The sequence below is a fragment of the Gallinula chloropus genome (assembly GCF_964237585.1).
Source record: "Gallinula chloropus genome assembly, chromosome: 12".
NCBI lineage: Eukaryota > Metazoa > Chordata > Aves > Gruiformes > Rallidae > Gallinula > Gallinula chloropus.
In genome coordinates, this window is record NC_140097.1 from 4,528,695 (window position 1) to 4,545,695 (window position 17,001).

The 17,001-nt window shown below is 49.2% G+C and overlaps 1 protein-coding gene across 1 annotated transcript; it reads left to right on the top strand.

Annotated features, from left to right (window-relative positions):
• Nucleotides 1–5,946: 5,946 nt before the first annotated feature.
• Nucleotides 5,947–13,520, top strand: PROK2 (prokineticin 2; the record flags this gene model as incomplete). The annotated part of the gene is made up of 3 exons (XM_084269482.1): nucleotides 5,947–6,048; nucleotides 9,815–9,940; nucleotides 13,395–13,520. The coding sequence occupies 3 exons, from the start codon at nucleotides 5,947–5,949 to the stop codon at nucleotides 13,518–13,520; spliced, it is 354 nt and encodes a 117-aa protein (XP_084125608.1).
• Nucleotides 13,521–17,001: the final 3,481 nt, after the last annotated feature.

The window sequence follows — 17,001 nt, forward strand, 5'->3', positions numbered from 1 at the left end:
TACTGCAGAGCCATCATCCTATTCCTTACATAAGGTTCTTCACGGACTACTATGACAACGGCAGCGCTGAAAAGCAGCCTAATGAGACACAAGGAGCACTAGGAACATACCGCTAGAACAGCAGCTCATTGCAACTATTCTTATCTGACCTCAGAAATAAAAACCCCCACTTTGAGATGCTCTGTTTGTTGCTAAAGGTTGGTGCAAATCTGTTTCATTATTATTAGCGTGTTCATGTGGCTGGTTCTGTTTATCTGCTGATAGTCGACTTGGTCTACAAGAATATGTAACTAAGAATAGAGCTGTGTGGCTAATTGTGTGGGGTGAGAATACTCCTGAAATCAGGCCAGAAGCTTTACAAAGTTTGTGGATCTATTGGCCAGGGCTTAGAGAAGGGCTGCCAGAATAATTTGATGGTGATAATAATGTTGCTTGGTAGTGAGAGAGTAAGAGGGCTCAGAGTTAATAAACAGGTGTCGTGGAGTTCGTTCCCAGCTTGTAATTACAGGCAGAAGGTGAAGACTCCTGATATGAGAGGGTATATTGTCACCCGGTGGTCCAAACCAGTGGAATTCAACAGGAAATGGGGTTTCAAGGGTTGGAGCGGTTTGCTGAGGGAAGTGGTGTATTTGCTGGTTTAAGTCAATGCTTGATTTCTCTTGAGATATGTGCTGGTTTAAAACACAGCTTACCTGTCTATATTTAGGCTTCACTAATGAAATTTATGGCTTGATTTAGTAGGATTTCAGACTACAGTGCCTCTTCTAATCCCAATTCTGTGTCTCCTCAGACTTTTTTTCTGTCAGCAGAGGCCAGGTGTGAGCCTGTGATAACCACGACAAGAGACCACCACAGCTCACTCTGTGGATGACAAGGTGTCCCTTCATGGAATCACAGAACCGTAGGGGTTGGAAGAGACCTCCAGAGACCATCGAGTCCAACCCCCCTGCCAAAGCAGGGTCCCTAGGACAGGTCACACAGGTTGGTTTCCAGACAGGGCTGGAATCTCTCCAGAGAAGGAGACTCCACACCCCCTGGGCAGCCTGTTCCAGGGCTCTGTCACCCTCACTGGAAGGAAGTTCTTCTACATATTGGTATGGAACTTCGTGTGCTCCAACTTGAGGCCATCGCCCCTTGTCCTGTCCCCACAGATCCCTGGAAAGAGGTTGGTCATTTCCCTTCATCTCCCATGCCTGAGATATTGATACCCATTGATCAGATCCCCTCTCAGGCTTCTTTTCTCAAGGCTGAGCAGCCCCAGCTCACTCAGCCTTTCCTCACAGGGGAGCTGCTCAGGGCCCTTCATCATCTCTGTAGCGTCCTCTGGTCTCTCTCCAGGAGATCCCTGTCTGTTTTATATCAGGGAGCCCAGAACTGGATACAGTACTTCAGGTGGGGCCTGACCAGGGCAGAGTAGAGGGGGAGCATCACTTCCTTTGACCTGCTGGCCACGCTCCTTTTAACGCACCCCAGTCCCTTCACTGCCCCTTCACTGTCACTGGTCCCTTGGTTCTTGTACAATTGGTTGCTGCGTGGCTGGGGCTGGACGTGCTGCTGCCTCCTCACCTGCATCCTGTGAGTGATACGTGCTGACCTCTGGGGCTCTCCTGCAAGTTCATGCACGCAGCAGCCTCACGGACATCCCCAGCTACAGCTGTAAGACCTGCATGTAGCAGTCTGAGCTACCTTTCGTTTTCTGCACATTACACAATGATGCAAACTGCTGCCTCTATCACCTGGGGTGGCACCAGCGGGTGCCCAGACTTGCTCAGCAGTTTACACTTCAGATCCCAGCTGGGTTTTACAGCCTCAGTGCAAGTCGCAGGTATGAAGCCTCCATTCCCCAGCCAGCCCGTTGCTGGTAACTTGTGATGGCATCAGCCAACTTCAGCCACATCAGAGAGAGGGAGAAAACTGAGAGGTGATTTACAAAAATCTCTGCAATTTAAAAAAAGTAAGTGGTAGTTGGGTAAATGCCACGGACCCAGATGAACGCCAATGCAAGCAGAAAGGGCTCCTTCAGTCTTCTGTACAATGCCTGAGGCAGAGGAGAAATGATTGAGAAAGGTCTTGGGCTGGTCACCTGTGATGGGATGATTTGGACCAGCCTTTGCTTCACTAAGCATCACTTATTGACATAAAGCAGAAATGCTGGGTGAGAGAAGGACAGTGTCCCAGCCCAGGTTACAGCTTGGAGACTGGGATATTCTTGCATGAGCTGTGTGTTCAGGTTATTCCAGGCACTGAAACCAAATGATTTGAGGTCTTCCATACCATGGGTGAGTGTCCACACCTAGGCTACAAACCTGTATAAGCATTTGACGTAGGTGTGTATATTCCTGAGAGTCAGCAAACTTGCACCACTTTGCTGAAATCAGCAGAATTCCACCACTTTGTATGATACATAGAGAAATTAAACAGATTGCATACTGTTGATATTGAGAGCATTTTAGGACAAAAAGTTATTTCTCCTGTCTCACATTATGTGCTTTTTCTCATTTCTTTAATTGAGAACATTGTCTTTTTAGGGAGCTGATGTATTCACATCCCTAGTCTTCAGAAATCCCGAACCTCTGTAGTACGTTATCCCTTGAATAGGCCAAATAATTATTTGAATGCCTACTTGTAGACAGTTAGCTTTCAGTAAAATTGAGGCTTTGAGAAGAACCAGACAGAGCTACCAACTGCACTGAAAGCTAAAAATAGGTTTTTCTCTTTGGGTTCTTAAAGCAGCCAAGGACTTTTGGATGATCGTTACCGCTCCGCGTCAAATCTAAACTCTGGTGATTAATGAGGAGAGGTATTTTCTCATGCTGCTGATAGAGCTCCTATGGTAAAAGGTGTTTGGTGGCTTTAGGAAGGTGATCTGAAAACAGAAGTTCTTGGGTTCCTTCCTGGGGAGAAGCCTAACCCAACCCAAGCACGGCCAAAGCTGCAGCTCCACCAAAGCCTTGCCCATGGGGTGACCACGCTGGATGGTGCTGCTGCCTGCTTTCATATGGATGGGACAAAGGCCTTAGGAGGTAGATCCATTTATGCTGGGATAGTATCACAGATGGGAGGTGGAAAAGTGTCTATGTGGAGGAATGGAGAAGATGCCTATGTTGATTGTGGTAGCATAAGAAGCTGGGAAGCTGCCCTAGGGTGGGTTACACACTGTGCCATCCCCTGGGGCTCTTCAGGCATTTTTCATGTTGTTCCAGCAAAGAGCGAAAGGTTACACTCTTCAGAATGAATCAGTTCAGGAAAAACCCACCTAGGAAACCTCCCCTTTTAAACTAAGGACACTGATGCATGGCCACCATCAGGGGGCTGAAAGAAATGACAGGACTCCCGAAATCCCAGTGCGTTTCTGAGATGGGCAGCATGAAGATTGACATGTAAGAGACTTCATGGGTTTTCACTACTTGTTGCAGCTGAGTATTTATCTAGGAGGAAATGCTGCTGAAATTCAGAGATTCACCTCCTAAGTGTTTGGGGTTCTTTTTGACAGCGACCATTGAACTTGTTTTAATTTACCTTTCATTACCATCTTGTAATCACTGTGTAGACAGGCAAGATCTCTTCTGATACCAAACCCATTCCAGCACCAGTTGGTGGTAAAGAGTCTCAGTGTCGGGGTGAGCATTAGCAAGCTCATGGCATACAAATCTTGGTGTGAAATACTGCCCTTCTGGGCTGACAACTGGCAACTTCTCATGAATGATACCTTTTATGTAAAGCAGCTTCTACAGGAAATGACTGACTCCAACAAAAACTGCACAAAATTGTTGCCTCCCCCTTTTTTTTTTTTTTTAATTCCTTTCAATTCCCTAGTGTTTTTGAAGGATCAGGAGGTTTAGAGCTGAAAATGGTCATTGAATGTTTAAAGTTCTGGGCACCTGAGGATCGTGAAGACAATCATTCCTGGTTTATATTAATTTTTAGTTTCTGGAGGAGAAATAAAAATTCAAACAAGCTAATCCCTTTGCCTGGTTTAAACTGGTGATGGTTCAGGCCAGCCCCGTGGATTTACAAAAGCAAAGGATCCAAACCACTTCTTTTTAATGCTTCCACATCAAAATTGGCTTATCCCAATTTGCTTTTGAAGCATCCTTGGAGGACGGCTCTATTTACTCAGCCTCTATTTGTCTTGAGTGCGCTTCTACAGAATAGCCATAAGCACCCAGAAAAGGGCCACGACTGTAATGAAAACACCTTTGGACAGACTGAGCTCCTGAGGGGATGCCGCTAACGAATCGATTCGACAGCTCCTGACCGGCGCTGAACCAAGCTGGAGCGAGCCAGGACACTCGGTGTGTTACACGCTTCCCTCCAGCTGCACTGGAACTCGCCTGGGCTGGAGAATGAGACTGTTTGAGGGCTTGGGAAAGTGAGGGCTCTGCAAAGGCTCAGCTTTCCTGTTTGGAAAAAAAAAAGAGAATTTGAAAAATCTGGGAAAACAGGGACCTACCTGTGAGAACGGGACGGGTCAGAGAGGGGAGGTGGCAGGGAGGGAGGGGAGAGGTGGAAGTGGGGACAGAAGGGCAGGAAAATGGATGAAAAGGAGGTGAGGAGGGAGAGGAAAGGTAAAAAGGAGTAAGGGAAAGAAAATAGAAAAGAAAAATGGTCAGAGAGGCAGGGAAGAAGCAGCTGCGTGTATTTTACTGACCATCACTGTGCTGGGAAGTGCCTAGAGGTAGCACTGCCAGTTGTTAAACCTTGACTTGTGATAAATGTAAGAGGTGTACAGGTAAAAAGAGGAGCTCACTGAGACAATCAAACCGTGGTCTGGAGCTGGAAGGAGCTAGGGATGCACTGCCTCCAAAATGGGGTCCCTGCTCCTACCCCCCCTTGGCCCTCCTTCCCACCATCTTCCCCCATGATCTTCAGGTGGGAGTCAACCCTGATGAAGGAGAGAGCTGGTTTCATCCTGTGCCCGTGGGTGCTGTGGGACCAGGAGGGCTCAGGCAGGGGCTGCCCTTGGTGTGGGGGGGAAGTGCAGGTGGGAAGGGGTGCAGGAGAATGTGATCAAAGGGGTTTTGGGGTCCAGAGACCCTACCAGGGCTCAGCAGAGCCTGGACTGGGGGCTGCAGGTGGTTCCTGTTCATAGAGGGGAGCAGGAGGGGAACATTGAGGCTGGCAGGAGAGCTGCTGGATGTGCTGCAGGCCAGGGAGCTTGGGGAAGCACAAACAGGGGGACACAGGCACTGGAGCTGAGACAACCCTCCAGGCTGGCTGCAGTGGCTGCGGGCTGCCTCTGCCCCCCGGCGGGATGTGCTCTGACCTGTTGTGGGATCCCTCCTGCTGCCTGCTGCCCCTGACCTGCTGCAGGGTGTCCCACTGCCAGCCCTGGGATGTGCCCCCGAGACCTGATAAGGGATGTCCCCAGCGTGCTGGGAGATACCTCCCTGCCCCCAGACCTGCTGTGACATGTCCCTGTGTGTCCCCAGACCTGCAGACCTGCTATGGCATGTCCACATGTGTCCCCAGACCTGCTGTGACATGTCCATGTGTGTCCCCCCAGACCTGCTGTGACATGTCCATGTGTGTCCCCCCAGACCTACTGTGGCACATCTGCATGTGTGCCCCTGTGTCCCCAGACCTGCTGTGGCATGTCCCTGTGTGTCCCCAGACCTGCTGCTGCACGTCCCCTGCCCAGTCCTGGACAGCCGCAGGATGCCCCCCACCGCCGCAGGCTGCCCCCCCCCCCTCACCAGCTCCCCCCCCCCCCCTCCTCAGGCTGCTGCCCACCCCCGCCGCCGCGGAGGCTCGTCCCGCGGCCGCGCACCTGGGCGCGGTGGGGTGCGCGCGGCGGTCCGCGGCCGCGGCGCTGCCAGGGCGGGGGTGACTCACGCTGCCGCCAACGGCAGCCCCCGGCTTTATAACGGCTGGGGCGGCCGCCGCGCCCGGCTCCGCTGCGCCGCGTTGCGCCCGCGGGGAGCGCAGGGGCCGCGGGACGGCACCATGCGGAGCTTGCGCGGCGCTGCTCCGCCGTCGCCGCCGGTGCTGCTGCTGCTGCTGCTGGCGCTGCTGCTGGCCCCGGGGCACGGCGCCGTCATCACCGGGGTGAGCGCCGCCGCACGGCACCGCGCGGGCCGGCCGGGACCGACGGCACCGACGGGACCCGCCGCTCCCGGCACCGGCAGCCGGGCTGGAGCCGGGCGGGGGCGCGGCGGGACAGCGCGTCGCGGCGGCGGGAGGCTTGCGGGAGCGGCGGGGCTTGCGGGGCTCCGCCGGGGAAGCGGGTACGGGGGTCGGGGTCTGTCTGCGGTGGGTGGCGGCGGGACGCGGGGGGCCGCCCGGGGTGAGTGGTGTTGGGATATAGGGGAGGTCGTGAGGGATGCTCGGAGCTGGGGTCCCTCCGGGCTGAGCACTGCCGGGACTGCCGGGGGGCTGTCCGGCGAAAGCGGTGCCAGGACAGAGGGGTCTCGCGTGGGTTCTGGGGACTCTGGGATAAGTGATGACCAGGACGGGAGGGGAGGGCTGTGCCAGCGGGGGGAGAAGCCAGGGCGTGGGGGTCCGTCCGAGATAAGTGACGCCAGGACGTGGGGGTGTCTCTCTGCTGCCCGCAGCTGAGGGTCTCTCTGGACTAACTGCTACCAGGACGTGGGGGATCTCTCTCGGGTGAGTGAGGACAGGATATGGGCAGGGTGCTGTCTCCCTGTGGCAGCAGGACTCGCGCGTGTCTGGGGCGAGGGATGCCATGATTTTGGGGGCTGTCCCTCTGGGGTGAGGGATACCTGGACTCAGCCGGGAGAGGTGTCCCCGGGCTCCTCTGCAAGCGTGCAGAGATTCCAGCTCCTTCTCCAGCGCTGGAGACTGTCCCCTCATTCCCCTCATGCTGCCCCCAGACCCGGGCTGCCCCCAAAGCAGCCCTGGGAGGGCCAGGCTTTGGGTACCCACACATCCCACTGGCGCACCCTGAGTTCCTCCAGTCCTACTGCTGACAGGGAGGCACTGCCATTGCAAACATCCCAAAGCACCGGGTGCTGGGACTATGACTGTGCTGCTTTTTTTCCTCAACAGCCACCCATTGCAAATGAATCGGCTGCTGGTGCTGCTGTTGTTGTTTTTAGGCTTGCGATTGACTTTAGTTGTGAAAATATTTTCTCCCCAAAGATGTTATTTAACCCGAAGTGTTGCATCACTCTTAAGTAAAATGAGATTTTTTTTTTCTTGGTGTTTGCTTTGGATTAATAACCCAGCACTTGCATTCCTTCGAGAGCTTACATGTCTTTTGTAACCATCAGAAGTTGAGCTCACAGCAGCGGGTTGCTCTGTGGCTGTCCGGGCTCCCCATCCAGACTTCACTGAAGTCCATGCAGTGGCTTGTAGGCATTTCTCCAATTATCAGATCAGTTCCCAGGGCTGATGAACTTTCAGAGTAAGAAGTGTGAAGGAAGGGTGTTTTTTTTTCTAATATTTGAGAGTTTCCAGTTCCTTTTAAGTAGACATATTTCCAGTAACAGAGGAAAAGTTTATAGAAGTCATGGCTACACCTATAAAGCGTAATTAATCCATTAAATAAAGTCATTGTGAAGCACTGGATAATATAACTAGGACAAAGCAGATTGAAAAAGTAAAACCAGATTAGGACTAGGAAAGGTTACTTTATGAACTATTGCAAAGTATTTCTGCTTAAACCACTTTGATGCATTTTTGGCTCCTGATAAATGGGCAAATCTCAGGCGAGAGCTGACGTAGGTGTCCCTGTCCCCATCCTCTGAGCCTGAAAGGTGCTTTTCCTTTGCACTTCAAGGACTCCATTCAAACCTTCCTCACTTCAGTGGCAGTTTGCGTGCTGACTTCAGTGAGCTTTGGAGCTGTTATTTCAAGCAGGGACTTTCTGCTCCAGCTGATGTTTCCCCAAAGCTCTGTTTAATGGGGTGCTGAAGAGGAATGTCCTTCATGTTGCATCCTGCGAACGTGAGGAGTAGCGGTAGGAGTTACACATGGGGGATAAGGTGTTGACAGGAGCGTTTGGGTAGCATATTTTCAAAACTTGTCATGCATTTTTGGAAGGGAAACCTTAAAAGTTCTGCCAGATGTCTATATGTGTGTGTGAGTTCTGAAAGGAAATCGTTGGGTGCAGTGTTTTAGATACCGTTGCTGGCTAGGACGTACTGTTTTGCAGCTGAGTAGTACTCTGCTCCAGGACCAGTCCCGTGGAGATGGATGGGGTTTGAGATACAGCTGAGGTAAAAAGAGGGTCAGGAGCTGACCGCTGAGGAACAACAGAGCCTCTCATTCTAACTGGGCAGTGGATGCCGTGTGCTGGCAGCAGCCAGAATCTCTGGACCTGCAGGTTTCTGTGAGAAGAGCAAAACCAGACTCATAGAGCTCTTTCATTTTTGAGAGAGAAAGAGGCTAGAAAGTGAAAATTATCTACCTGGCGGGCTGTAGTGGTACTTTTATAGCCATATTAGTCTTATAGGAAAATACTCTGTGTGTTTGGGCTCACCTGTAGCACAGAGCTGTCAGCTTCATGAAATATGTGTTTAGGAGCACTAGCTGGTTGGGTTACACACACTACTTAGTGGCTTGACCCTAATGCAACAGCTTTTTCCTACATTACTGGCTGATGTGTAAACAACTATTTCAATCTGGCTTCCTCTGACTGACCTAGTGCAGTATTTACACAGTGGAGTATAGTCTAACGGCATTTAGTGTGTAAACCCCAAGGTAAGGTCTGTAAGATATGTTCCTCCAGGGAGTGTTTGTTCCGATACAGTCTTACCCAGAGCTTTTACAGATATGTTTACAACTTACCTGTTTGTGTGCTGCTGACCAGTGATTTTGGTCTATTGCTCCTGCTGTCAGACATTAACAGAGGAGTGAGTTAATTAAGCTCACCTTTGGGGTGTAATCAGAACCTTTAACTAATGGCATTTCTTACTGGAGAGAGGAGTTTTGGTTTTGCATTAAATTAATGTAATAAAAACTCTGGATAAGCTTTTGGTTAAAAAAAAAAAAAACCCAGACAAAAGATGCTCAGTAACTGGTTTCCAAACCCTGACATGACAATTGCTCTGCGTGGTTTCTGGCTTTTAAAACACACCCAATAGTGTGCAATTTGGGTTGTGCTTAACTAAGCTGTATTGGGCAAGTAGCTGAAATATTTCCCCCCCACACCTTGCCGGAGGGGGCGGGGGGAATGCTACCACAGCAGCATTTTCTTAGATGTGGACACTTACGCAAAGCTTTTTCTATTACACATTTAGCACATCCTTTAGTTAGGTGTAATTCTAGATAACAATCACAGAATCCATATTTAAACTTCTATTTTAGCTGTTTCCACTTGGGCTTGTCTAATAAAACTATCATGCAGCCTGGCATTTGCAAAGGCATTCAACTAGAAGATGTTATCATAAGAAACTAGAATGAATAGTTACTTAAAACTCTAAATTAATGGATAATTTCCTATCTTAGCTTATCCATAAGACAGGATTCCTGACTGTTGGGTGTGCCTGGTCCTGGCACCTGCCTGAGCTCACTCAGGTTCCTTTTGGGGAACACAGAGTGGCACTTGCCACAGTCTATCAGTGCTCAGATGTTGGGACTGTAAATCACTGACAGTCCTGGATTCAGCCCTGAGCAGCTCTGTATGTGGTCCTGGCTTTAAACATCCTGGGCTCAACTCTGAAACGTGCCAGAAGCCTGTGTGCTTAGATCTACGGGAGGGGCAAGATTGCCAATCAGACGTAAATCTCATTATTCAACCTTGATGAGCCATGATAACTTGGGGTGTGTCAGAGGCAGCTCTTGGGCACCTGATCTGCCAAAGTCCTGGACTGTATCTGTTCTTGATTTTATTTGCTGTGTTGAACTCCAGGCCTGCGACCGAGACCAGCAGTGTGGAGGAGGGATGTGCTGTGCCGTCAGCCTCTGGATCCGCAGCCTGCGAATGTGCACACCGATGGGAAATTTGGGAGAGGAGTGCCACCCTTTGAGTCACCGAGTGAGTACGTCACCGGAGGGGCTGTGGGACCGGAGCTGGCAGGGCAGAAAGACAGGGGAATATACTGCACCATACATCACACAGCATCAAAACTGGATGTGGTGAAAGGACGGGGCAACATCCTGTGTGTTATATACCCAGCAGTTTGCATCCCTATGGAAATAGCACCAAGGTACCTGTCAGGAAACACATTACTGTCAGGACTGTGCAGAGCAGAATCTGAGGGTCACAGTACCACATGCTTTCAGATTGTTTTCTTATAGTTTGTTGTTTCTATTTCGCTTCATTATGTGATCTGAAACAGTTCCCGAGCCCAACCCTGCTAATGCCTACATGTGTGAGCACAAGCATAGTGAATGCCACCGACCTCAGGAGAGCTGAACATCCCATCACCAGCATAAAACCATCCCCAGCTGGTGTTGGGACATGTGGTGCATCCCTGCCATCTGACAGCAATATCCCGTTGAGGTTCAGAGGCTGAGAGCCAGTGGTGCCTTCAAAAGCCATTGGAAAGGTGTTGTCATACACTTGAACTTGAGAAAACTCACCATGGGCTCTCTTCACTTCTATTCTACCTGTTAACTTCTGATGGTTTAGGCCTGGCTGGAGGCCAAACGCCCACCAAAGTTGGTCTGTTACTGCCCTTTTCAGTTTGACAGGGAACAAAATATATGTTGAGGGACTTAGGAGTTGAGATAAGGACAGGGAGAGATCATCCTGTGATCAACATCGTGGGCAAAACAGAGTAAAGGAAAGAAAACTATCTAATTTATCACATTACACTACACACAGAGTGAAACCAGAGTCAGGTAACTTCACATATATATGTGTGTATACATAGACACACATGTGCAACCAGTTACATGTCAGTACGTTATGATATGACACACTGCATCATTAATTGAATGATGGCTACAAATGCCTTTATTTAAAGATATATAATTAAGTACTACGAAAAAGGCTGCCTGCTTATAAACAGTAAAAAACCTGAAAGGGATGTTCTTGGGGAGCTTGAGAACCTGGTGGTCTTCAGAGCCATCCTCAGGCAAGAACATGACCCAAACGCTTCCACATGTGAAAAATATCACAAGAAATTCAGTGTGTAAACATGCAGGTAGTTAGCTGGCTCCCTCGGTACCTTGTCTGATGCCTGCCTGGCTTCTCAGCTCTGTGCCTACAGTTTGTTTCCTCAGGATTAGGAATTGTAGAGCTCTGCTCTCTTACAGTTAAGTTTTTAAACCTTTTGCTGTGATAGTGGGGACCACATTCAGGTTTTTACTGTGGAAGGTAGCGGGGTTCTCTTGTGAGGGTTCTTAGTGCAACAGGAGTCTACAGGAGAAGAGAAATTGATTTCTAGGGGGGTTTATGTGCTTCTTGCTATTGGGCAGTCATTTATACCATCTCGTAGATTTTAAGCTAATTGCCCACATAACTACAAGTGGAAAAGATGCCTGTCCACCCCAGACTTACAGTCGCTGTTGTTTGAGAGCTTCATGGGGTTAATTTTAGATGTAGGTTCCTCACCCTGCTGCTCTCGATGACAAGCACAAAGCAAACTGATTTACTGTAGTATGTGAAGTTAGGTATTTAAGGATGAGGGGTTTGCTCAGTGGTTCCTCTCCCCTAAATATCTGGGTTAGGGGCAGTTGGGATGTCAGTCACCCCAGCAGCAAAACCTTTGATCTGGCTGCAGGTCAGGGACAAAGCAAGCAGCACCTTGGCCATGCCACTGCCTCCAGGACCTCGGAAGGAGCCTGGAATCTGCTGGAGGAGATTCCTGGCAGTTGGGCTTCCACCTTCTGCTCTCCTTCTCAGCAACTAGATGGCGTTGGCTTGATGCCGGGAACAATCTCGGGAGGCATTGCGGAGGCAGGGTTTGTGGGCAGGAAGGTTTGCAGGCAGGGCCAGGCAGGTGAGGCTTGGCAGGTCAGCAGACAGAGCTGTCAGCATAGGGGTGGCTTTCCTACCGCTCTGCACCTTGAACATAACCCCCACATCTCTCCTGAGAGCTCCCTTGCTGTGGGTTGGGGTTTTTTTTTTCCCATCTACAAACTCCCATTGCCTCGTGCTCATGAAAACTCAGTGCTGGGTGCATGGTGTGGCAAAGCAAACACCGGCTCAGCTGGCATCGCTGGCACCGGCTCTGGGCATGCGGGCTCTGCCTGTGCACCCAGCAAAGCGTGAGTCCCACACAGCTGTCACCTGCTGCCTGTCCCCAGCTGGGTGCATTATTAAGCCACGTCTTTAGCGTGGGAGTCTCACTGAAAGGAATGTTTCCTTGCAACGAGCGTGAACGGTTTGAATAAATCACTGGAGCTGTCGGAGGGTTGAGAGGTACCTCTGAGTCAGCCTCACCAGCCCGAGAAGCTCAAGTTTAGGTGTTTCCGCAGCACTGTGCGTGGGTACTCCAGAGAGGTGTGATTCCTACAGGGAGTCCCCAGCACTGTTGGTCTTTGGATGGTGCCCAGGGCTCCTCACTCACCTCCACTGCACCTGCTGGGGTGTCACTGGAGTGGGGCAGGTCCGTGGTGTCACGCACAGGGGAATGCACAGGACTTTCTCCCTTCAACTTTCTTAAAGAGAAAATTTGGACATTGACACAAACCAGTCCTGGAGTAGTGAAATTGCAGGCTCAAAATCCCCAGAAATCAGGGAATGAGGGAATGAGGGCTGCCTGCCTGTCCAGCTGCAGTGGCTTCATACCTCTGTGTACCAGATGATCCATACATCTGCTGGCCAGCAGCACTGCTGCTCCTGCCCACAGCATCCCACTGGGCTGTCCCGCTTGGCTCATGTGCTGGCAGACACATGGCTCCTGTGAAAGACAGATCAAGTTGTTAAAGGGTGTTGGTGCCTGTGCATGTGGTGGCACAACTGAATGTAATGCAGTCCATACGTGTGCTCCCTGCAACCCAGCATGGCTGGAGGTGGGTGAAATGAAAACTCTGCCCTGGGATGAAACATCCTGCTCAAAGGGAGTTACGTGAGATGACCTCCAGAGATCCCTTCCAGCCTGAATTACCATGGGCTCCTGTGGCTCCTGGGTCCTGGTGCGCAGCTGCGAGGCTGCTCTGTGCCATATGACAATGCAGGAGCCCAGGCAAGCAGGAACCCCTGCCCAGTCAACACCCGAAACGTGATGCTAAAGGCCAGTGTCGTTTCACAACAGAGTCCTTTATGAAACAGGAGTACACGGAGAACATGTGTCACAGATGTAGATTTACACAGCAACACGGGCTGTTAAGTTTTGCTCGTAACTATGGTTTGACTGGGAAAGGCAATGGCTTTGCCATCTGCTATCCATCCTTATCCATCCCCGGCACTGTGGCTCTCGGAGATCTCCTGCCCTGTAGGGAGACAGGCAGCATTCCCTGTATCCCAGCTGTTCATCCAAATCCATCCATTCCAAGCACTGTGCTCCCTGTCCCTGATGTCTGTGCTCTTTTGTCCCCAGGTTCCCTTCTCCGGGCGGCGGATGCACCACACCTGCCCGTGTCTCCCCGGCCTGGCCTGCGTACGGACTTCTCCCAGCAAATTCAAATGTTTACCAGACTTCAGAAAAGAAGATGTCTTTTTTTAGCAGGACCCATTTCAGCACTAGAAAGAGCCACTTGATGTGTTGTTTTTCTTGTTATTGTGACAAACAAGGTAACTCGCCAGGGGAAACCCTTTGCCATACCTTCCTGCCTCACCAACATTCAATCTGAAGATGAGATACTGGGCTGTAGTGGCTGAGGTTTTCCAGGAGGGACCCATGGTTGTTGATGCTTTCATTCTGGGATGAGCAAAATGAGGTTTGCGAAGGCAGCGCTGCTTTCTGAGGGCAGGAGATTAACGATTTCTGAGCTGTCTCACGGTCTTCATGGTTCCAGTTTAACCCCAGAATGAAAACATCTGAGATTATTGCCAATTCTGGAAAATTTTGGCCACGTTTTTACACTTTGTAACGCCTGAGTTGAACTGAGAGTTGAATAATGATAGTGTAAAGCATATGATGATTGCCAAAAAACTGTATGTACATGTATCTTTATTAATATAACTGTATTTGTAAGTTAGGCACATCTCTAGGGGAAAAGTTTAGCCAATAGATGTAGTTTTTACACTTTCAAAAAGTGGCAGGTGGAACCAAAGCTTTTCAATATTCAAAGCATTAAAAGATATTGTTATTTTAATATTCGAAGACGAGAAGAAGTCGCTGTTACTGGAGTTGGTGTAAAACTACCTGATCATCTCAAACTATGTATTAAGATGTAGTTTATATTAAAAAAGGAACCCTGAAGTTTATTGTAATGGGCTGCCTGACTTCTTGTATATGTATCGGGTTTGCTGTGTAAAAATTCTGTATCAGAATAATGGCAGTATATGATTTGATTTATTTTAATATTATAACATTATTTTGTCATTGTGGTTTTCCATTTTTATTCAGTGTAATCTGTTCTCACATACTCAGTTCACCCAAGCTAGCAGAGCTCCTTATGGAATAAAAGTTACTCCTTTTAGGCTGCTTTTTAGGGAGACTCTGCAGTTTACAAGGCCTGAACTTCCCAATGAGGGATGATGGAGGAATCTTGGTGTAGCTAATATGAGAGGTTTTTCTTGGCACATGCCTCAAAGGATCAACTTTAACCCAGCAAACATGTAAGTAGTGAGTTTTTCTATGAAATACCAGGCAACTTCATATTTACTTGTCAGTCTCCAGAGCTGGAATTCCAATAGTTTGTGAGAGTTTCACACATTTCTTGCTCTCAGACACACAAACATATGCTGGAACTGGGAAAGTGAAGTCATTCATCTTTCAACAATCAGTGCTTTGCTGCTAATGACGACAAGAGAAGTTAGCACCCTTGTATTAAGGCAAACACCTGTATTGCTTAGGGAAGATGAGATATGTCCCAGTGAGGTTACTGGGTACCTTTCAGTGGGCCCTGCAACTTCCCTGAGGAGACAGGAAGGACAAATGGGCTTGTTATTGTACCAAATCCCTGTGGATCACAGAATTGTAGGTGTTGGAAGGGACCTCCAGAGACCATCAAGTCCAATCCCCCTGCCAAAGCAGCAGGTTCCTTAGGACAGAGATCCTGCTCACATTAGAAAAATAGGTGTCTTGAGAGATAGGACTGCATCTCCCCAACTCTGATCAGCCCAGCTCCTGCTCCAACATCTATACATTGCACTTCACCCTTCGCACTGGTGATACAGCAGCTGGGCAAGTGGCAACAGACTCAGGTCATGTAGGAAAAAAGGAAGTCTGAATGGTTATTGTAGATGTGGTTTGTGTTAACAAACTCAGGTTTGTAACTCACATACAAAGTGCCAGGATTAGATCTGACAACTTAGAAGGGCTCATCGCTGACCCAAAGGGTGGGATTGTGCTAGTGAAAGACCAGCTCATTCCAGTGCTGGTGCAGTGACCTGTGAGAACTACAGAAATCCCCATAGCTGGGATTTAAAGATAAACCCCAAGCCTGATCCTGCTGTCACTTAATAGTGACATCCCAAACCCTCTGTGTACCTGTGAGTCTGCAGAGGAGGAATGCACTGGGAACCTGGGGGTTGCTTTTCTGCCCATGGAAAATCAGCTTAACACTATCAGCTTGATACTTCAATTTACTCTCAAAGGGAAAATCAGGAAGGAAAATAGAAGCAGCCCAGAAGTGTCTGTGTCCCATCTCTTGCTCCATTCATTTTTACCAAAGCACGTTTTCATGATGTTCAAAACAATGAACCCTGGCAGGAAACATCAGCCCTGCTTCTCATCTCCCACTGGTGTAGATCACTGATGACTCCACTGAAGGTAACGATCCTGGTTTCCATCACAGTAAGTGAGAGGACAATTACAGCTGATGACCGCCTTAGACCTGCCAAACCGAACTGCTAGGAGAGTTTATCAGACAAGAGCAGAGCAACTTTGTAGTTGTAATTTGTGCCAATTAACTCGTGGGATTAGGCATTTATCTGGGTAATGAGATCAGTCCCAATTAAATGAGTTCAAAGTTCACAGCATCTGTAGGAAGACGAAGTGCTTGTGTCCTGCAGATGCTCTTGCACCGGGCATCAGGAAGGTGCTTCATTGAGAGAGACGTTATCCTGTGCTTCTCCTTGAGGGACTTCTCCCCCCTTCCCTGCCACAGCCAGCCTGCCTGCCACCAGAGCACTGCTGCTGCAAGTCCTCACCGTCCTACATCCCTTCTGCATTCACTTGGTAATCATTACTATGATTCCCCCTTTAGTAATTGAATTCTCATTAATTGACGCTCACAATAAAGGTCAGTTGATTCCAGAGATCATTCTGGAACGATGATTAAGCTTTTGCATCCCAATTCTTTCCTAAACTCAATTTCCTTCTCTCCCATCCTAGGGGAGACTTCTTGACCTGAGCAAACCTGCAAAGTCCCTTTTGGGGAAGGGATGGGTAGGTGGGTGGGGAGCACCTTTCTCTTGGTTCTCCACTGGTAGCAGGTAAACCAGTGACCATAAGAAGTATTTCACACTGTCAGGGGCCACACACACCCTTCTGCTTTTCCCTTCAGCCAGCGTTTGATGTGAGGGGCACAGCCAGTGTGACTCAACATGATGGAGAATTGGCCAGCCTCAAGCCAGCTCTGCCCTGAGAGGTTTTCTAGAGCCCGCTGTGCCACAGCGTCACCCTGGCAATAACTCCAGGAAAGCAAAAGGGGCAGCCCAGGCAAGAGAAATCAGAAATAAAGGAGGATGAAGCCCATGTGGACCTGGAAAGGTGCTGATATAGGGGAGAAGCCTCATTCTCCAGTATGTGTAGCTGGTCAGGAGAGAGCTTCCTTTAAACATTTCCTTTCATTCACTCCACTTAGGAGTTTCTGTGCCAACATTTGGTTTAATTTTATTAATATTGAAGTGATATTATTAATTATTTATAGAAATGTGTGCATTAATTTTTAATATTATATTAATATTGATATTGCAGATATGCTATAGAATAATGACGGTATCACACCGAATTGTAGGCATTCCTGTGTTTATTACCAGGTTTGGGGCCAAGGGAGAGCTATTTCAGGCAAGGACAGCACCACATGTAACGAGTT